Below are 22889 nucleotides of genomic sequence, written 5' to 3'. Positions count from 1 at the left end.
ACACACACACACACACACACACACACACACACACACACACACACACAGCCCAGCACACATTCAGAGAAGCGCGCACCAGCAAGGCAAGGACACACGCGCGCTCACAGGCCCACGAGTTTTAAGGCCTTGCGCACCCACCCGGGACGTTCACATGCGTGACGACCCAAGGGGGCCCCAGCAGCCATCCACACCGCACTCACCTGGCGCGGACGCCCACGCGCCCCGGCTTCGCGCGCCAACCTCGCGGGCGGGCCCGGGGCCAGCGCGCGCCACCGCATGGCCGCCCCTGTGGTCCGGCCCCCCAGTCCACGGCCGAGCGCGGGGCACGGACGGCTCAGGGTCCTGCGTGGGCAGGGCGGGGGGGGTCTCGTCCGTCTCAGCCGGCTCTGCAAAAGCTCCTGCCGTCAGAAGTCAGACGCCGGGAACAAAAGCCAGGCGCGAGTGGCGCGCCCCGCGCGGCCCTCCTCCATCTGACACGAATTAGCCCGCCCTCCCCCGCAGACCGCAGCCCAGAGCCGGGGCACCGTTGCTCAGCCAGACGCGGGAGAAGTGGGCGACGAAACGCCTTCCCGCGGGGGAGGGAGGGGTCGGCGTGGGGGGACGCCTCCCTGCCGCCATCTGACTGGAATTACCGACGCTTGGCTCGGGGTTCGGCATTACTAGGATTTCAAACCTCTAGGCGTGCTGGCCCCGGGGCTTAAGAGAATCAAAACGCAGCAGGTTCCCAGGGCTTTTGGCATTTCAAAATCTTGACTAGTCTCCAGTCCACTCAGCATCTGCCCTGGGAAGTATTTACCGGTAATCGACACTAGGAGTGCATTTGAAGTAGGGAGAGGGAAAACGCTGAGGCATAGGGGACTTTATACTAGTTTGCTTCTAAGGCTTTAAAATTAAAGGGGGTGAGCTTGCTGGGGTTTCAGGCAAAGCCCAAAGCAAGTGACCTGCCTACTTTGCATCCTCGATGGGATGGATGGGTGCCCATTCTCCATCTCAATGCCTTCAGCTTCTGGACAATCCTGACAAATAGCATCTCAGTCTTTTCATCCTTGGTCTGGGATTTCAGAAAGACCTTAGAAATCTAGAGGGGGCGAGAAGGGGGGGGGGGGGATGAAGTCCCTGGGGTGGAGGAAACTCAAACCAGGAGCCTGGAAAGTGCGAAGGTCACTCTAAAAAGCCATGAGGATACACGCTCTTGACAAAGAAGCCCTTCTCCTTCTCCAGGCCTGTTAACCTACACGAGCTATGTCCTTGAAAGCAATTTCAATAGCGGCTTCCAACAAGGCAAGTCTAACATCCCAGACTGGGGAGAGGTTACCTTGAAGATGGATGAGTTCAAGCTGAAGCAATTGTAGCAGAGGAGATCCCTGCAATGGAGTACCAGGGTACTTAGCATGTAGCTCTAAGCCTGAAGGCTCAGTGCCCCCTGGCACCAAGCCCAACCCATGTGGCATTCTAATAGCCTGCAGTGTCCCAGAGCCCAGTCTCTGTGAATCTCACACTCTAACTTGGAGTCTGTGTGCCCAAATGCCTTAGATGGGAGGGCAGTCTGGGTGGGCTGCATGGGCCTTTATGGTTACCACATGTGCAAATTCCAGCCATCAATTCAAGCTCTCAGGTTCTGGCACTAAGTATCCATCCTTCGCTTTCTGCAGTGGAGTAGCGGTGGCTGCTCTTCAAGTTTGAACTACAAAACTAAAAGAAAGAGAGAAAACCAAAACTTTGCCTAAGATACACACCATCTTAGGCTACTAAGAGCCATCCTGGGCTCCAATTCTTCATGCAGTTATCATCACCAAGCAGACACATGAGTTCTTTTCCCCTCCCCCTCAAATGAGATCATTACTTATTTTTCTCTGCATTCACCTTTCACTGTTTCAGTGTCCCTTCTTCCTTGTTTTCTGCATCCACTTATTTAAGCCTTACTTTTTATAAGTCATATTCCTACATGCACCATCTCTAGCCTCTACTGACTGGGGTTTCCTGAGAATAGGAGTAATGCAATCACTTGTCTAACCCAAGACAAGGTAGGAGGCAGTGACTCTCCTGCCTAGCAGCTGTGCAAGATGCAAGCCCTTCTTCGGCAGGCTGGCCACATCAGCCACAAGCCTTACTAATATGGGTGCTGACAGACCCAGCAGAAGGAATCTGAATTCAGAAATGAAGGCACAGGGCCCTAAAGCGATAGCGCTCTCTGAGGGAGAGCATGGGCTCCGCACACCCTGGGGTCCACACAGAATTATCACTAAGAGGCAGGCGCTGCCAAATGTGGCAGCTCGTGTCTGTGATCCCAGCAGCAGGAATACCAAGACATCACTCAGGCCTGCCACACAGGAGGCAAACATCAGAAGGTGGCTCTTTATTACAGGTGTACCTGAACCTGCAGGAAGTTATTTAAAAGAATACACCATTCAGAAAACGCCTACTCTTTATTATAGTTATAAACTATGTGAATGTGATACACTTTCCAGCTCATGACAACAACATGGATTGTCTCAGCCCCAAGGACCCTGGACAAAGTCCAAAACCTTGAAACCAGGAGACTTGCCTACAGTCTCTTCATCAGGCTGCCCCTCTCCCATCCATCTTCTTGGCCTCCCCTGATCCCTCAAGCAGGTTCCCATTTGGGCTCCAACCTCTCAGTTCCTTCCATTGTGAGCTGTGGGCTCTCTTCTGACTTCTGTTCCCTTTCTCTTTTCTACCTGACAATGAGTGCTTTTTCTGAGCTCCACTGAAGATCCACCTCCCACCTCCCCAGTGGTTAATAATCTCCCTCCCCTGAGTGGAATTCATGGCAGAGGAAATCCCTCTTCATTTGCTCATCTGTACACTGCAGCAGTGCTCGGTGGAGTATGAACGCGGATGAGAAAAGGTCCGTCAGTGTCCTGCTCCCTGGCCACCAATGCTGCTCACTAACACCCTTCTCCACATCCTAAGAAAGCTGTGGACAGACAGATCCATGGGGGCTGGAAAATCCAGACGCAGCCAGCCCTTCTGGTGGCTGATGACCACCTAACACTTGAATGGCAGACTCATTTCATCCCCGCTCTGCAAATAACAGTGAGAGACATCTTTCTCCCCAGCCTCCTGTTTTCTTTCTGTTTTGTCCCATTCCTTGAGGCTTCCCGTTGCCCAGATTGACTTCTCCTTGGCTTCTGACTATACCTGCTCCCCAGGAGCATTCTTTTTACAAAGGCAGAAGGAAAAGCTACACAACCAAAGGAGACATCATTTTGGTAGCCCTCGGGAAGAGAGGTTATATGTTATCCAAGAATTAAAAACTCAGACTGGCCGGATGGTGGAGGCACTCATAGGAGGCAGAGGCAGGCATATTTCTTTGAATTTGAGTTCAGCCTAGTCTACAGAGCTAGTTCCAGGACAGCCAAGGCTACAGAGAAACACTGTTTTGAAAAAAAAAAAAAAAAAAAAGAAAGAAAACTAGGGCTGAATTGAGGACATGTGCCCATAAGCAGCCAAATTTTCTCATGTCAAATCTGTGGTTCCCTTGGAAAGATGTCACTGTGGTCTAGAAGCTGCTGTTACACTCACTCATTCATGCGTTCACTCGTTCAGCTGCAGAATCATTTCCTGAGGAGTCCATGAGCACATACCATCAGGAGGGAACAGTGTCCATGCATGATGTAAGACCTCAGTTCGTGGGCTGAGATCTGGAAGGGGTGGACATTTCCCCAGGCACCAGAGGAAGTGAGGATGTGTTTGGATTAGTAGGCCAGACATGACAGCTAATGTGAAGCCAAAGCTGTATGTAGACAGGGTGCAGGAAAGATGTTGGGGAGCTAAGCAGAATGGCAGAAAGCAGTGACAGGAGGAACCCCAGCTAAGCCAGGCTGGACCCCAAGTTATGTGGAGGTTACAGCAGATGCTAAGCTAGGAGCACTAGGAAGATCTCCCGGAAGAGCAGCTGTGGCCATGGAGAACAGTCTGGAGTGTGTGCAGGGATGGTTTTCAGTCTTAGGGGAGAGTCACAGCAGGGTGCCCTCTGGCAACAGCAGGCCTGGAAATGTGAAATGTGAACACAAGGTGACAGGGAAGAGACGTGATGAGAAACTGGATACCTACAGGAAGACTAAGCCTGGAGCCTCCTGTCTTATTTGGAGAAGAGAGAACATTGTACAGGAGTCAGACACAGTGGCGCAGCAGCAAATCCCATCCCCTGGCATAGGTACACTGAGAAGTGAAAGCAGCACAAACAGACACCACCAGCTCTGTCCACAGGGGTCAGGATTAGAGAAACAGAGCCCTGTGTCAAGGTCTCACCCACAGGAATGACAGAAGACCACACCACAAGGACATGGGAGTCAGTCCAAAGAGGTTCCTACTGGCCAAACCTCAAAGGGTTCTAGCTGCAAAAGAAATAGTGAAAATACTGTATTGCAAACCACTGGTAATGGAGTCCTTGAATCTCCACTGTTACAAATAAAATGGTCAAAGACTGCGAAGTTAGCACCCCCCACCTGGTAGGGCAAGGAAGGGATGAGCCCTGAGAAGACAGGGTTAGACTGTACAGAGTTTGTAAGGGAGGGTTAAGACCAGCTTCCACCCATCCTGGGGAGGCCACTATGGGGTCACGCGCAAAAAGAGATATCCTCTAGCACCCATCTCCTTGGAGAATAGAGAACCCTACACACAGTACCTTCATTGTAAAAGGGGAAAAGTCTAAGATTGAGAAGGTGGTAGACAGCCCATGTCAATCAAGAGGTTAGGATGACTATGGCCTTGGATCAGGCAATCCTTTGCCAGTGCTAACAACAAGCTATGGAGCTCTTATCTCCAGAAATCCCGAAGCCTGGCTTTCTCTCCTTGTCCCAAGGCCCTCAAATCTGGGCCTTGCTCAAGCACAGACCTGGGTCAAACCCTCTCTTGGAATATCTTCCTTCTTCCCCATTTCCTAGTGCATCCAGCTTTTGTTCCATCCCACCTACAGAGGAACATGACGTGCCTGCCACGGTACTGACCACAAGTCACTATGCCCTGACACCTTCTACCCCCCAGAGTCCTTGGAGGGTCCCAGAGCCTTCTCTACCTCACTAACATGGCAGAGCCTCTCTAAGAATATGGGGCACAAGATCTCATGGGTTCACTCACTGTTGAGTCAAGGACACACAACCAGGAAGCAGTTCCTGATCCCCCTACAAGCCTTCCCCAGAAATACACTAAAAACAGTAAGTACACTTCGAAGAGCCAGAGAACAAACTAAAGATGTTACATTTAAGGTGTGACCCAGGATATGTGGTAGGAAAGTGATTGTTACCACCAAGATGAATGTGGGACAGCAGCCTATGTGTTGCCATCCTTAACACCGCTTTCCCCTAAGGGACACTTTTCCTCAAAAATTCTGCCTGAGCATCCACTGCATCTGGGAGGAATCCCAAAGCCAGTGCCTTCAAGGGAAGGACGTTCGTGTGGCCAGTTCCAGCAACATGTCTTCACTGGTCACAGAGGTCAAGACAACAGCCAGGGCAACAGGTTAGGGCCAACTGTCAATCTACAACAGCCACATCTGGGGGCTTCTTAGTCAACAACAGATGGTGACTTCTGACATGGTAGCAGGGTGTTCCACCAGTGCTGAGGAAACATGCTCCATTTCCCCTGTTCTCTCCCATCACAGACTTCCTTCCCCCTGACTTAGAGAAGTAAAGAAAAACTGCTATTCCTGCAAATCTCATCCTCACTGTGGGCTTCTTCCTTCCCCAGTCAAACAGCAACTGTCCATTAAGGACATAAAGTATAAAGCTCCTCTGCCTCTGCTCCTAGGCAGTGGGTTCTTCTTTAGCCAGATATATAGATTTGACCCTCCTCTTGGTCAGTTAGAGAAGATAAAGGACAAGGAGGCAGGTACGAGGCATTGGGCCAGGCCAGTAAGATGAATCAGGAAAGGCTCAGGCCTTTCTACAGTCCTTCCCTCAACCTAGCCCAGCCTAGATGGCAAGACCTTCCCTCAAATCAAACCAGCAAGCAATTCAGGTACAATGTACACACCCTTAACTCAGCACTCAGGAACAGAGGAGGCAGAAGTAGGTGGATCTCTGTGAATTTAAGGCAGTCTGGTAAACATGACAAGTTCCAGGCCAGCCAGAGATACATAATGAGATCCTATCTGAAAGAAAAAAAAAAAAAAAAAAAGAAAGGGGGGAGGGGCTGGCATAGTGGGACACACCTTTAATCCCAGCACTCAGGCACTAAGGAGGCGGGTGGTTCTTTGTGAGGTCAAGGTTCTACAAAGCAAGTCTAGGATAGCCAGGGCAGGCACAGACAAACCCAACAAACAAAAACACAAAGGGAGGGAGGGAGGGAAGTTAAGTAAGTACCTCAAACCTAAGGACCTGGGCATATGCGGCTATAAATCCCTCACAAGTACAGCCTAGATGAAGTGAAAGGATACCATGCACAGCCACAATGTTTTTGTCCCCTCGAATGTCTGGGTAAATATCCTCGCGTTCAAAGAGGTTACGGTATGAGGCAAAGCCTTGTGGAGGTGACTGGGTCATGAGCTCATATAAACAATAACAACAGACAGGCCTAGGCAGCCCACCTCAAATGAGGACACAACATAGCAAGGAGGCCCAATCTGGTCCTATAAGATTTGTCAATGCCACAATGTTAAATTTTCTTTTCTTTTCTTTTTTTTTTTTTTTTAAAGATTATGCTTATCATTCTATTTTTTTTTTTTTGTACTTTTGCTTTGTGAGTATAGGTGTTTGCTTGCATGTCTGTCAGCACACAGCTTGTGTGCCTGGTGCCCTCAGAGACTAATGGTATCATATCCCCGTAGGATTGGAGTTATAGACAGTTATGACCTACCATGGAGGTGCTGGGAATCGAACCCTAGACCTCTTGACCAGTCCTAACAGCTGAGCCATCTTCCCAGCCCTTTGGTATTAAACACAAGAGTGCTGTTCCCAAGCCACCCTCCTAGAGCATTGTGACCCAGGGCCCAAACAAACCAGGACATCTGCCCAAATACAGTCTCTCCCACCCCATGGGAAAACAGCTATAGGAAAAGGGTAAAGGGATTGAAACAGCAAATGCCCAATTACTATATACAATAAATGTATAGCAATTTTTTGTGCGTGCATTGAACCAACCAAGCAGAAAGAAAACAAAGGGTTCTCAACGACCTGGGGCGACAGACCTCCAATCCCAGGGAGCGGCAGCTAGGACACACATAACCCCTGGCAAGGGAAAACGAAGACACATGGGAATCCCGCCTTCTTCCCCTAATAAGACCACAACCACATTTTTAATGGCACATTCTCCATAATGGACTGGGGTTTCTTAAGCTTTCCCCACTGGCGACCCCTTTCCACCTGAAAACTTTTTTTTACCTGACCCTGTAGATTTAGGTGTATAAAATTTACAAATCAAACACTTAATTATAAGAAACATAAAAATATTTATTTTGAAGCAATTCATTGGCATACTTACTACCACAGATTAAGGATTAAAGCAAATATGCATTCTAATGAGTGGATATGTTTGCTTATATTTTTATACAAAGCACTAACTCTTGACTAAACATTCAACACTGCTAGATAAAGAGCATCTTCAACATTTTCCAGAATTAACTGACTTTTTTGATTTTAAAATCATCACAAGCCAAAATTCACCTAACAATTTTATTTTACTTTTGTTTTTTGGGGCAGAGTCTCCCTATGAAGCACTGGTTGGCTTCAAACTCACAAAGATCCATCTGCCTCTGCCTTCCCAGTGCTGGGCTTAAAGACATGCATCCCACACCTGGCCTTTGCTTAACAATCATTTATTAAATTCAAGCCAGCAACTCAAACAGCAGTTTTAAAATCAAATTTCTGAAGCTGGAGAGTCGGCACAGCAGTTAAGAGCATTGGCTGCTCTCAAGTTTGATCACCAGCACCTACTTGAAAGTTCACAACTCCAATCCCAGAAATCCAATGCCCTCTTCTGCCATCCTAGCGCAATGGGCAAACACAGTGGTGCACAGCCATATACGCAGCCGAAACACCCGTATACATAAAATTTTTTAAATTTGAAAAAAGGAAAAAAATCTAACACAATATAATGTCAAATATGCTGATTTGATACTCACCCACTAGAAGAAAATAGCACAAACTAAATCTTCATTTTCAATAATTAGACCATTATGTTTGTATAAGGGCAGAAAACTGTGTTACACTAAAAACACTGAAATTCATACAACAGACTGGAATCTGCACTGTTTCAGGCAATCCTGTGTTCACTGGCCAGTCACTGCAAGACAGCAAGGGCAATGTGAAATATGCACACTGTGTTCATAACCAAGGCGGAAGAGAGGCTGGATGACCCAAGCAGGTGCTGCAGAAAACACTTCACTCATTGAGCCTTTGGTCTTGGGTTCATTTGATCATTGCGCGTTTAAAAACTTTGTACATTTGTCAGATGCTCCCATGTGCCCCACGCTGAGTTACACAACTCCTGTAGAATCATGACCCACTTTTAAAAAGCAGAGTTATAAACTAGATGTGGCACGTCTTTAATGCCAGCACTCTACACACAGAGACAAGCCAATTTCTTATGAATGAAGGCCAGCCTAGACTTCACAGGGAATTCCATACCAGGCAGAGACACATAGCGAGACCTTGTCTCAAAAGAAGAGGAAGGGGAAGGAAGAGGAGGAGAAGGAAAAGGAGGAGGAGGAGGTGGTGGTGGACAATGATAGCAACAATCTAAGTGCAGTTACCAGCTCTTACAAGATGGCTCACAACCATCAGTAACCCCAGTTCCAGCCTGTAGGTGCTAGCACACATATGGTGCCCATACATGCAGGCAAAACACTCATACATATAAAATAAATTTAAAGTAGTAGAAATAGTGGGTCCGGGAGGCTTAATAACTTGTTAAGACTCAAAGCTGTGCAGCTAGTAGATTGAAATCACCTTGGGGGGGGGGGGGCACTGATGAATGAGTAGACAAGGGGCCATTGATGGAGGAGGATGTAGAACAAACATCCTATGGTATTTAAAGAAGGATAAAATCCTGCCATTTGCCACGACTTAGGTGGAACTCTGGTTAATGAAATAAGCCAGGCACAGGAAGGCAAGCACCATGGGAGCTCATTTATGTATGGATTGTGAAAGAACAACCTGACAGAACTGAGTAGAGAGTTGGTTAGCACCATCTGGACAGGGGCAAGAAGATGGTGCGGGGGGGGGGGGGGATATTGACCAAAGTTTGTTAGGTGCAAGCAAGTTCTGGTTTTCTATTGCACGGAAGACTTTCATAGTTGAGAATAACATACCGTGTGCTGCAAAATAGAGGGTTTCAATGCTCCACCACAGAGAAAAATTACACATTTAAGATGATGATATGCTAATTACCCCACTGCCATCAGTATGTAACGCATATCCATATCAGAACATCATGCTAGAGCTGAGAGACACACACACACACCAATGTGTTTCATGAATATGTACAATTAGTATGTCTGAATTAACAAATGAAAGTTAGGAATCAAACCTAATTTAAAGAAAACCTGTACAGTTTCCCAGGCAGTCTGCTAAGGAGACCCTATGCCTGGTCCATCCGCTCTCCACCCAGTCTCCTGCCAGCCCCAGAGTAAGGCCGGCACAGCTGGTCTTCTACAGGGAGACCCACTCCGCTCCAGAGTCCACAAGGAGTCCCTTGGATTAGCCCTAGTCCTTTCATAACTCCTCAGCTCTCCAGACTAGAAACCACCCAACCTCTGTTGAGGCCGGCACACAACAACAACGCCACATCTGGACAGACCCTGAGCAGAGAACATAGCACATCATCAGAGGGGCCACCCAGGGTCAAGAGGGGCCACGCTGACCCTTAGACCCTCTGAAGGGGGTAGACAGAAACATCCCAAGCTGAACCAGCTGACCCTGATAATTCACACCACGAATCCTGGGGGTCTCCAGACTCAGTGTGTCTTTGAAATCTCCCATGGGGCTCTCAGCTACACCTGAGTTGACAGGCTAGGAGCAGTGGACTTGGGAACAGAGGCCCAGAGCCTGGCACGTTCCCCCAGCAGCCATGCCTGAAGGGAAGCTGGCAGCACATACTGCAAAGAGCAGAGTGCCTTGGTAGACTCCAGCAAGGCGGGCTGTGCAATGACAGGTTTAATATTAACTTCTCTGAGTCACGGTTTCTTTCCTCCTTACTGCTGACTGACCTCAAAGACTTCTGGTGAATGCTAATCAGGCAGTCATGGTGGGGCTCTGTTCAGTGTCTTGCAACTCCCCGACCTCACCCCCCCTTTTTTGTTTTCGTAAACAGAAAAAGTTTTAGCTACTTAATATCAAACTCTTCAAAGGTGAGTTTGTTGTTCATGGGGCTGTGAGTCAGCATTTTCCTTCACATATAGTTCACAGATAGTTCAGGAAATCTACCACACTCACCGCTGTTCCGCTGTTCCCTCCCCTGTCATGGCACAGGCCTTAAGGTTCAGATCGGGAAGTGTTCATCCCTGTACAAACACTCAGCAAAGGCAGGAAAGCCTCCCAAAGAGCAGATACTTTTATCACGGGACTGGCAATCTTTTCTTTATTAAAAAAACGAACAAGTTTATGGCCATCACTGTCCTCACATTAAGGGAGAGTGGGGGTGCTGGCTGGGCAAGACCCCTTTACTGCTGTCCAGTATCGTCCAAGGGGTGGAGTGGGTGTTCTTACTGTGTCCCTCAGACCACTTCTCGTGGGGCTGTGCTTGGCAAACGCTGCCTTTATAGAAGGAGTGAGTGTGTGAATCAACAAAGACAGCCACTAGGTTTAAGGTGACTGTCACTGGGAGGCCACACCCCAGTGTGGAGGTTACACCCTGGGTTAGGTCTTTGGAATGCAAGGCCTCCTATCAGCTGCCCTTTGAATTGCTGATTAGCTGCTTAGGGACCATTTCTCCATTCATGAATACCAGAGTTTACTAAGGAGTGGGAGGGGCAGAGACCCCTTAAGCCTAAAGGGACTAAGGAGACCCACCCATCCTCTGGAAAAAGAAAGGGAGAAAGGAACCCTGATGAGAAGAGCACCCAGAAGCTGAAAGAAGGGAGTGTGGAGCAAAGAGCAGAAGGAAGAACCAAGAGGACTCAAGGTACCTAGAACTCCAAAATGACTTCAGCCTAGGAACTGATTCCTAGCTTAGCATCTGCAGTGGACCGCAGAACCAACATCTCTCCTTGCTGTAGCGATAGACATCAGGAGTGAAGACCTGCTTCTGCCCAAAGTGTGGAGGACACAGGGAGACATGGCACCAGAAGATTCTCCTCCCAGGTTGTCATTACTGGTTCCACCAGCCAGCAGACCAGACTACGCTGTGCTCCTGCTGTCTGAGAATGAAAGGTGAAGGCCAGTGGGACCGCAAGCCAAGGGTACCACTTCCAGCTCTGAACATAACCCTAGGTCTACACTGCCGCCTCAGTCTTCCCCGCTGTACAGCTGTAACAGCAACACACACAACTCAAATAACGCCTAGTGCAGAAGAACAGCACCCGGGCACTTAGGTGTGTACTGCAGAGCGCAAGCCTCGTGCCTCCAGTCATGCGGTGCTGGCCCAGGACCTCATAACTCATCACTTTCCTCCCTCCCTGCCCTCCACAATAAAACCTGCTACCAAGCATCACAGCCTTCAAACACAACCCCACTCAGACCCTCCCACCCAACCCCACTTTATTTCTCTGAAGACACCTGTAGAGAGTAACCGCTGTGCCCCCCAAAGCAGTCTGTCCCACCACATTGCACTGAGACATTCAGACGCCACCTCTCTACAGCTTCTTAGACCAGGAAAGAATGCTCATGTCCTCCTCACTGAACCCCAGTTGCCCTCCTCACCTTATCCCAGTTTCCAGCAGTGTGTGTGCATACTTTCTATGCACACCTGTCTCCAAGACCATATGTCTTACTATGTCTTATTTCAATGACCTGCCCTTCCAAAACTTTGGAGTGTGAGCTTTGTCCTAGAGCTTTGGTCCACTGTGGGCACACGGCAGAACTGTCACCTTGCAGCCACTGATTCCATCAGCTGACAGCCCTTCTCCCCACAATACTGAGTAGTGCAACACCACCCCTGACTCTCACGCCAACTGCTCCCCCTCAGATTGCTCCTCCCATCCACTATGTCCTCTACCACTCTGCCATCAGCCTGAAGGCTCTCCTTTTCTCTAGTGCACACAAAACGTCCATCAGTAAGCCTTGCAGAGTAAATCACAAGCTAAGCTAAGGCTCTTCATCTCCTCTCCTCTCCCAATAAGCTGACCTCTCTGAACCCAAAGCCAGCTTCTTCTTGGGGAGGATGGGGGATTCAGGAAGGAGACACAACCCAGCAAAGCCCCTTCCACATCTGATCGGTTTGCTTAAAAAGTCATAGCCCCCTCAGGCCAAATTAACCTCATCCCTGCCTTCCGAACCAGTTGTCTAGTCTGCTCACAAACTGCTGCCTCTGGACCTGTGCAAGCTCTTCCCTATCAACTCACTTTTCTACACCCTTCTTTCTAATTTCTGACAAAAATGTACCTCCTCCAGGAAGTCTTAAGTGATGACTGATGGGGAACAGTCCCCGCCAGTGTGTACTCCGTTATCCATTTTTGTTTTGTTTCAGTGTCCTTATCACTACAGTGATGTTCTGTCATGCAGAAAAGGCACCTTCAAGAAGCCAGGGACTCCATCTACTAGAACAGGGTTATGGTGTGCTGAATGAATGAGTGAATGGTACTACTGATGGATCCTGACAGAGAGAGCCTTTACTGCCCCATTCACGATCCTTCATGGTCTGACATCCGGAGTCTCACTCTACCAGGGCGCCGTTGTGCCTGTCTGTCCCCCCACCCCAGTCCAAGGCTAGACAAATGGCACTGGACCTATTTGCTAAATGGACCAAAGAAGGAGGCAGGGAACTGCAGACACAGACATCACTGTGTGTCTGTACCAGAAATGGCTAGAGTGTTCACAGCTGCAAGCAGAGAGCGCTTGGTGAACTACAGCAAAGCTGCACAACTCAAAGAGACAAGAGGGTAGGCAGCCAGGCCATGGAGACTCGCTGTCCTAAGATAAGACGGATAAGATGATTGGGGAGGGGGTTCAACCACACAGCTACTGCAGTCTCTCACAGCCTGTGGAATCACTACATCTAACACTATGCAGCCAGAAAAAAAGAAAAATCAGAGGCTGGTGGTGTAGCTCAGTGGTACACACCACTTGCCTGGCGTATGAAGGTCCCTGGCTTCCATCCCTGCTTGCCCCTGCTTCTCAGAGGGCCCCCATCGAGGGTCTAGCCCACCACAGCAGGCAGGCAAGTCACAGCATGGAGTCCCTGCAGAACAGTGGGCCTGTGTCCACAACCCACTGCTGGACTCCAGGAACAGACCCTTCCTCAGGACCCTCCCATTTCCAATAAGTGATACAGGAGATGCTCTACTGACAACGAGAAAGCAGTGGAAATGACAGATAGCTTGCCTGGAGATGTACAGGGGCAGCTCTTTGTCAGTCAAGGGTGCTTCCGCAGTTTATCTACAAGTGCTGATATGGTGATTTCTGGAAGAAACACAAACACCACCAAAGTCATGGATGAGGGCTGGCCCCGGCAGACATGACAGGGCACTCATGTCAGAGAAAGGCATTGGGACTCTGTGTGGGACAGAACCCTCAAACAGCTTTTCCAGCATCCCATGGCCAGCATAAGGATCTGGCCTGTGGGGTGGAAAGAAATAGAACAGAAAGTCATCAATGAAGGAAAACCAGGTGCCATTGAAATATAACTAAATAATAATAATAATAAGTTTCTTTCTGGATACACTGTCTGTGATAACAGATTAGAGGGAATGCCAGGAAGGAAGGATAGGCAACAAAAACCTCATGAATCTAGGGACACAAGCCAAGGGACAAGGCTGCTGGTGGCTCAGAAGCAGGAAGAAGCCAGAGCCAGTCGCTAACCACATGCTAACCAGAGTTGGGGGTAGTAGTGGGGGACAGTTGACCAGGTGGTGGCTGGACCCTGTCCAGACTTAGAGATGGAAGCCCATCTTGGCTTAGATCTGGATTGTACAGTTCTCTCTTGCTCTAATGCCAGGTGTTTCCTAAGCAGAAGAGATAGCAGAAGAAACAGTACGCAATGAACCTTGAAATATGAAGGTCAGGGGACAAGTGCCAAGAGGCACAGATACTGGAACTCCAGAAAAGCCACCAGAGAAGGGGCAGCCAGTCTCCAGTCAACAGGCAGGGAGACAAAGCAGAAACAACAGAACAATCTAAGGGGAGATCTGGCAGGTGTTCTCGACATTGGCCTTGCTCTCCACCAGGGCCTCTTGAGCAAGGAGTCTGGAGGTGAGAAAATACCTGGCACAGTGCAGAAGGAAGGACCAGCAACAGGGGCAGGTGAGTCAAACACACACACACACACACACACACACACACACACACACACGATGAGGAAGAGGAAGAGGGAGGAAGAAGCAAAGCCATGGTGAAAACACCATGCAACCACTAGTCATGGATTCCCCCAGACTGTGAAATAATAAGAAAGGATTCCTTCCTTCTAAGACTATTAGTTGGAGGAAGGAAAGGAAAGAAGAAGAAAAAAAAAAACAAACTTCAAGTGGTATAAAGCAAAGCAAGGACACTCTACATCATGTGTCTGTGAAGAAACAGTGGGTCCAGCTGGGCCTGGAGGGAGCCTCCGGCTTCTGCCTTCTACAGATGCATCCACAAAAGGGTGTTTTCATAAGGAGGCATCTGTACAGATGCTGCAGAGGGGAGCCCTTGCTACCCACAAATACTTACTTGTGTAGACCCCAGCTCATCACATTCTTGTGACACACTTAATTCCATTTTGTTGTTAGTTATTTTCCTCCTGAGGCTATTTTGGCTGCAAGACAGATTCTACAGGGATTTGACAAATAGGAAAGATGCTTAGAGATGGGTTTATCGTAATCCTGCCAAGCTAGAAAGCTGTCTAGAGTTCAGCACATGAGTGAGGTGAGAAGCAAGGGGGGGGTGAGAAGTAAGGCGGGGGGGGGGACATGAAAGTCAGCCTCTATGTCCTCAAGAGGCATATACACAAATCCACATATACATATGTGCATGCACATGCCCTCATACATATCTGTGTGTATACACAGGGATACATGCATTCACACATTCCTACGCCCATAGTCACACCTACACCTACACAGAAGTGAAGGCAGTAGGCAGAAGGCGGAGTGAGTGGTAAGTTCAGACTCTCCTTGAGCCATGAGCTGTGTTCACCTATAAAAGCCCATGGTTGCTAAGGAGGAAGAGGGACTGGTCCACAGTGATGCCTGCAGGAAGCCCAGACTGTTTTTAAATCAAAATGTGAATTCTAGAATTTTTCTTTATTTAATAAAACTTAAACTTGAGCTACCCCAAGGAAGTCCCCAGACCGATTTTAGGGTCCACACTGAGTACTGAGGCTCCCTAGACAAGGTATGTCCTTGGATCCATTCTATGCCCTACCTGTCTCAGGTCCAGAAAGTATAAAGGTGAGTGGTGGCACCTGGGCCTGGGCAGTAGCTCTCTGAGGCGGAATGTGAAGATGCAGGGATGTCAAACTTCAGAGTTCTCAGGTTTGAGGTCAGAATGGGCTGGCATCCTCACGGGGGTTAAACTGATCAACCTGCTAACGATACAGCTATTGCTTTGTTTGCTGGGTTTTTATTAGTCTTTTTTGTTTGATCAAATCCAATGCCTCATATCTTGCTACCCAAGTGCATCCTTACCCACCCCCTTCTTGAGACAGGGTCATGCTACATAGACCAGACTGTCTTCAATCTCATGACCCTCCCACCTCAGACTTCTGGATACTGGGATTCCAGACTGGCTCAACTTGAACTTCTCATTTTTTTTTGACCTTTGAGAGCACCATGCTACCATGAAGGATGACATCTGGAAAGCCCTAGGGAGGTACTGCCTAGCCGAGACATGCCACCTGCCTTATGTCCTCCCATCCTATATCTACTGCCCTCAGAGGACAATCAGGAACAGGACAGGGGGCAAGTGGAGTGGGGCAGAGTCCACAGTCCCTGCTCATCAGCAGTCTGTGATCTGGCTCTAACCCAGACCACACCGGACGCTCACCTGCCTTTGCAGCACCCGGCTAACATGGGTCAGTACCACCCTGTAGGCCATCAACGTGCTTGGAAAAGTTCATAGCATCCCATGGAAGAGATGAGTTATACTGCACTACTCAGGACCGCACAATTACTTCCAGCCTAGTATTCCCAGAGCTCACAAAAGGCATTTTTCACCCAGACACTATTTAACTTCACTCTCAACTCTCTCTGTCCAAGGATTCCCCCATCCCACCTGCAGGGTTTCTCTATGTAGTCTAACTATCCTGGTACCCACTAAGTAAACCATGCTGGCCTCAAACACACAGACACATCCTGCCTCTGACTCCCAAGAGCCACCACACCCAGCTCAAGGTTATCCTCTGGCAATAAACAAATACACTGTATGTACCTAGTTCACTTTTTAGATCAAGGTCTGATTTCCCTAATAACTGGAGATGTTTGCAAATACAGTGGCTCTTTAAGGCCTTACCAGGGCTGAGGTGGGTAGCCACCAGCATTTCATGGCAGGAGGTGGGAATGAAACCCAAATCCTAAATTCAACCCCAACAATCAAGTACTCCACATAAGTCACCAGAAAGCACACCCAGGGTTCAAGAGTGTGTCATGGAATTCTCCAGAGTAAATCTGCAAGCTGGAAGGATGCCTTATTGCGGGAGGTCTGGGTAGGAGGACGTAGTGAGCAGACATCAATGTCTCCCCCATCAAACCAGAGCCTGTAGCCCACTCCCCGATAGAGCTGAACAAAGCAGACCCTCTGCCGCCTTCCCCCCTCCAATGTGGACCCCACCGAAGGATGATGGGGGGAAGCTGTTTCCAGTGTCAGGGACGTGTGGGTTCCCAACATAAAAGGAGACAGGGAATTTGCTGTCCCGATCAGAGCAAGCCTCAGCAAGCCAGGTGCGGGGAGGATCAAAGCGGGAGAGCCACCTCCCAGCTAATCCCCGCCAGGAATGCATCCTCCCCGGCATTGTTTTCTTCTCTTACCTACAGGCAAGAGGTAGGGCTCCCAACCTGACACTCCACACAGGGTCCTGAACCCCCCACGCCGGCAGGTCTGGACACCCCACCTTCCCCAGACTGTCCATCAACCCCACTTCAAAGGGGCCGACCCGGTGCCTCCTATCTTGAATTGATGCAGGTGCTCTGAGGTGAAGAAAGGGGCTGGTTTCCACTCTGGGCTGCTTGAGGTTGAGTCTCTCATCTGCTTTCACCTTCTGAACATTCCAGCTAGCTCCCATTTCCTCCACTGAAATAACAACAAAAACCTGAAACAAAACAGTGGCAGCTCCTGATGATGTCAAAGGACCTAGTGGAACAGAGGGGTGGCCTTAAGGCCTTAATGATTAGTGGGGACACTGAGGCAGGGACAGGGAGACACCAGCCACTCATCCGCTCTGGTTGTACCTCTCCAGCCCCCCCACCCCCGACTCACTCCTCCACCCCCATGCTGACCAAGACTAGCACATTTTAGGTGCATCTTTGATAGTGTGGGTGTGGGACCAGAACAGAGCTGCTGAGGGATAAAAAGACAACTGGAATAGTTTCTAAGCCCCTGCCATGCCGGCACTGGTAAGACCCTGATTGTAATGGATGAGGTCTAATCGCCAATGTGGCAAGTAGGTAACGATGTCACTTTTTAGGTGCCTGGAGGGGACTATGGCTATGGAAACAGTGTGTTTCTACAAGGTGCATACATCTAATCAGGCAGCTGAAAGAGGGGTATCTGGAATTATCACAGGAAGAAGCTGTAGAGTGAAGGAAAGGGGCGGGGAGGGCGGGAGATTTGAAGAAGGAGGGAAGAAAGGAGGAAGTAGGCAGAATCTTGCTCTTCCATTCCATGCAAGAAAGTTTCCTGTGATAGCCCTTCTCTGCCAAGGCAACCGGCATTATTGCCTTTCTCTAAGGAAGGAGACACTTCCATTTCTCTAGAACAAATAGGTCCGTTACTGTGAGAATGAGCCAATAGGAAGTTGGGGGGGGTTTCTCCCCTCTGCAAGCACAAACTTGCTCTCCATTCTGTGAAGGAGGTCAAGGCCCTCAGCAGAGGCGGCCTGTGGTCATGGACTTCCAGCCTCCAGAACAACTAGCCACAATAAAGCTCCCTCTCTCTCTCTCTCTCTCTTTTTTTAATCAACTACCAGCAACATAACAATGGGGAGGTGACAGGTTGGAGCATTCCTGTCAGGCATGGAGGGATGGCAAGGTGACAGGCTGGTTCCTGTTGGTGCTGGTGTGCTTCCCTCACCAAGACTTCTACTCTGAGAACTGTCAGATGTCCTCCATCTCGGTCCGCTGTACGTTGCCATGCAGGCAATTCAACTGACCTGCCCTCAGGGGCCTTTAGGGTCCTTACAACATTCTATGTCACCACCTGCATCCTATGTCATCATCTGGGCCAGGTGCTCCAGATCTAACCGCTCCCTCCCACTCACCCTGCTTCGGTTTTTCTCTTCCCTCTGACTTTCTCTCTCAGAACCCTCCCCAACCACCATGCTCCTCTTCCTCTTTTTCTACACTCTCCCACTGTCTCTCCATCATCTCTCTCTCTTTTCCTTTCCCCACATAAATCTCTTCTTATCAGATCTATTGTGTGCTTGGCATTTTAAAAAAATATATCTTAACACCCACCCATCCCTCCGTCCCTGCCAGCATGTTCCTCACTCCTAAGGATGTCTTTCATCAGGAAGCAATGGGAGCAGGTTAACAACTACCATGCTGGTCTTGCTGACACAGACACTACAAGGGGAGTGTCAGCAAGCAAACACTGACCTCCAACTGGAGCTGGCTCCCCTCCCCAGCTCTTAAACTGTAGAGTATTGTTTCTCCACAGGTGTCTAAAAGGTGCTGGATTCCTGTCTCCACACTGAAGCAAATCTAAAGCCCATCATCACCATACACAGATGGAGCCAACCCTATCCCAGAGAGCAGGGGATGGCTCCAGCCCCCCCACACACACCCTATTCCAGCACTGCAAGGGCCAGCCCTGAGTCTGCACATTTGCCAGCCATCCTGCAACAGGACTTCTATACATTACTTCTGTGATCAGGACATTCATGTCTCCCCAAAGCCCACAAACTGAAACCTAACCTCTAAGATGGCGGTATTTTGAGGCTGAGAACTCAGGTGTCCATGCCATGAGAGTGAAGGTCTCATGTCAGGGTTGGTCTCTTTAGCAAAGAGCTCATTGGTCCTTCTATAATATGGAGATATATTATATCTCTGTGAAGCAGAAAGTGGATTCTACCAAAGACCGTATTTGTCAGAGACATCTAGATCATGGACCCTAACTTGCAGAAACACGCACCAACCACCACTCCTTTCCTTGTGTGCATGCTAGCTGATTTATTTCTAAGGTAAATGACAGCAGGACTAACAAATAAAACCTCATCATGGCCCATGACACCTGACAATCCAACGCCTTCCATGTGTTTGCCAACAGAACTTCTAGGCTTCATTTCATGCTGGCTCCCCTGCCTCTCCACCCCTAATGCCAATGTCAAGGTCATCTGATGGATCATTCTTAGCAAAGTGTGTTCATGGCCTCATTCTGGGCTTTTACACTCTTCCTAATTAACTTCTCAGCAGAACTCTGCCCTTCCGAGGTAGGTACAAGAACCTCCTCCATTTCTTAGTACCATAGCCAACTCCTGAGCTATACAGAGCAGTGTCCCTTCTGAGGTTCGAATCAGGCCATCTTATTGTCTGGTGGACTTGAGACAGTGACTGAACTTCCATGTCCTCAGTGAAGCGCCCAAAGCCAGCCAGGAACCTCACAGGGTCAGGTGCGAGGCCAGCAAACATGTGACACTGTGCAATGCTGCATGACCCCATGTGACACCATGTGACATACATAAGCAGGACAGGACAAACAGGGGCATCAGTGGCCCTGCAGAAGGGCCTTGTGAGCTTAGCCTCCAAGGTCTGCTCAGGGACAGTTAGGGCTTTCCTGGTGTGTCTTCATTTCAACACATAGCTCTGTGAGGAAGCTGAGGCATGCCTGAAACACTTACTCAGTGTGTGCCAACACCAACCGGTGCATGGTGGAGTTGCATAGCAAGACTTTACCCCAAGTCCACCAATCCCTGACCTTCCCTGGGCTTCACCATCTTCTCTCAAAGGTTTGCTTTCCCTCTGCATGTGTTCCCTAAAACATTTTACTCCACATACTGTTAAAGCCGTCTTGGGAACTTGGCAGGGTGTTAAAACAGGAACAGAAGTTTAAGATTCTGAGGACCTGCTGGGAGGTGGTGCGCAGAGCTTTAATCTCACCACTTGGGAGGCAGAGGCAGCAGATCTCTGAGTTCGAGGCCAGCCTGGTCTACACAGAGTGAGTTCAGGCCAGCCAAGGCTACACAGAGAAACCCTGAAGGCTTGGGACTAGAGAGGAGGTAGGTAGCAAAACATACAGGAATGAATACTAACCTCTGGGTATTGTATACACACACACAGAGAGAGAGAGAGAGAGAGAGAGAGAGAGAGAGAGAAAGAGAGGGTTAAAACTATCTTTTTAAAAAAGACATAGATGCTGTGGGCTACAGCATTGACTTGGAGATTGTAAACACATTCCCAGAGCCAACTTAGTGGTTTAGCGTCCTTGTTGCTCTTCCAGAGGACCTGTGTTCAATCCTGGCACCACAGCAGTGGTTTTACCTCTATCTATAACTCTAGCTCCTAAGGATCTGATACACATTCTGGCTTCCACCAGCACTTCCACAAATACACAGATAAACACAGACACTCAAGCATGAATGCACACATGTGCACACATACACAAAGTACACACATGCACAAGCATGAATGCACACACACAAAACCCAAATAAACCCACTTTTTGTTTGTTTGGGTTTTATTGTAGGGGGAGTCAGGGTATTACTATGTGGCCTTAGTTGCCTAGAACTCACAGAGATCCACCTGTTTCCATCTTGCCTGGCCTAAAATAAATCTTTTTCTTTTCTTGCCTCCCCCCCCCATTTGTATGCACTGTTTAAAACATTCAATGTCCCCAATCCTAAGGGCTGCCCACCTGCCCTGTAGCAAATGCATGATGAATAGTTTCTTTGCAAACACTGCAGGGTATCAGAAACCAGTCCAGAGCAGATTCTATCCCCCTGGGCCAAGGACTGGTTCAGACTCTTTCTAAATCTAGGGTACCACAAACCAAAGGAATCTTTTCAGACCTCACAGCCTCCATCCCTGCTTCCAGATATGTAACCAGATACCCAGAGAGGCAAAGCCACCATTCCAGAGCTCTAGACCACACATTCTTGCTGCTCAGACTCTGAGCACCATCTTTCAACAGCAACCATTCAGGCAAGCATCAGCTAACAGTATGTGCCTGGGGACCCACGAGACACCCTTACATATTTGTTTCCCCTCGGTGTATCTTGGAGACCCTTTCTTGATACACAGGACTAAGACATGGCCCCAGTCAAGAGCCAGTGGGGGCCATCCCAAACCAAGCTGTACTCCCAATGCATGGGTCCCTGAGTAAGTAATCCCAAAACAGAGTATACAAGGACCAGGAGCAACAGGGGAGCCTGTTGGAAGCATGGAGTTCCCTTTTACCTGGAGTCTCCTTAAAGGCTCTCAAACCTAAGCTCAGAATTCTAAGTGAAGATTTGAACCAGTTAACAAGAACAAAGATGTACAGCCAGCCACAACACTGAAATATTCCAAAATCCCTTCATTGAGGAGCTCACTCCACACTTCCTCTCAACAACATGTATTTTAGTTTACTTCTGATTGCTATGATAAAACACCATGACCAAAAGCAACTTGGGAAGGAGAGTTTCCTTCAACTTACAACATGCTGCCAAGTACAAAGGGAAGTCATGTGTCTGAAAAGCAAGGACATGAGTTGCTGTCACCGCTTACACACCCTGGCTGGTGTTTTCACACTGGAGCAAGAAGTTGAGCTGGAGGCCACAGGAGCCCCGCAATGGAGCATGCCAGGTATCCATAAAGAAGAGAAGCCAAGAAAATTATAACCACCAACAGCACACCAAACAAGCATTGGTTGAATTGGGATTGAAAAGCAAAAGCAAACTGTATTTCTAATCTGACTGTTTTAACACAAACAAAAACAAAAAACAAAACACCAGAAATTACTAACAGTACAAATAAAAGCATTTTTAGAGATAGGGGGAAGTAAGTCACAAGCTCCTGCCTGGTGGCCCAGTGAGGGAAGGGACAGAGCTCACCGGGAGGGCTGAGGTATGGCCTCTGCTACCACATTGTCTCCTATGCTCAGGAAACCTGACCTTCTCACTACAGAAATGCTACTCTGCCTCTCCAGAGTGACCATCTCTGTTTAGCATCAGCCATGTACTGACAATGTCAGGAGGTTCTCCCACACCCATGTGCCATCCAGCTTTCTGAATCTTGTTCTTTTCTACCTCAGTCACCGACTCTAGGTAAAACAAAGGCCTGGGCCAGGTAGGGCAAAGGGTCTGCAGATAGATGGCTGTTTAGGATTTCTGTAAAATGCCACAGGAAACACATATTCTCTCTCTCTCTGGAAGCAAGGAACGGCAAGCAGTTCGCAGCCTCCTGATAGGTGTGACAACTGAAAGATAAAAGAAAATTGCATATGGGCAACAGAAGGATTGAGTTCCTTTGCTCAAACCAAGCCTGATGTCCAATTGCTTTGGCCCATTTGAGTTATATAAATCCAAAAATGCTCATTAGACCTAAAGAACACTTAGCATCACTGAGAAGTCAACTGTCCAGAAAACCCAAGATAATCCCCAGTGAAGATTCCTTGGCTACATCAAGATACACAACTGCTCAAAAATCAGGGCAGCCAATGCCGTTAAAG

The 22889-nt window shown here is 48.7% G+C and overlaps 1 protein-coding gene across 3 annotated transcripts in view; it reads right to left on the bottom strand.

Annotated features, from left to right (window-relative positions):
- The window catches only part of Tns3 (tensin 3), a 227164-nt gene that overhangs the window by 187577 nt on the left and 16698 nt on the right, over positions 1-22889 (bottom strand). Inside the window, exon 1 of one of the 3 annotated variants that reach the window (XM_055623846.1) lies at positions 201-384. The exons of the other annotated variants lie outside the window; for them this stretch is intronic. Coding sequence (XP_055479821.1) covers positions 201-278 — 78 coding nt within the window. The 5' untranslated portion in view covers positions 279-384. Of the gene's footprint in view, positions 1-200; positions 385-22889 lie in introns of those variants that run through there. 3 annotated transcript variants of the gene reach the window in all.

The sequence above is a fragment of the Psammomys obesus genome, unplaced genomic scaffold (genome assembly GCF_907164565.1).
Source record: "Psammomys obesus unplaced genomic scaffold, mPsaObe1.curated_primary_1811, whole genome shotgun sequence".
Lineage (NCBI taxonomy): Eukaryota > Metazoa > Chordata > Mammalia > Rodentia > Muridae > Psammomys > Psammomys obesus.
Note: the sequence above shows the minus strand (reverse complement) of the source record. Positions and strands in the feature narration are given on the sequence as shown.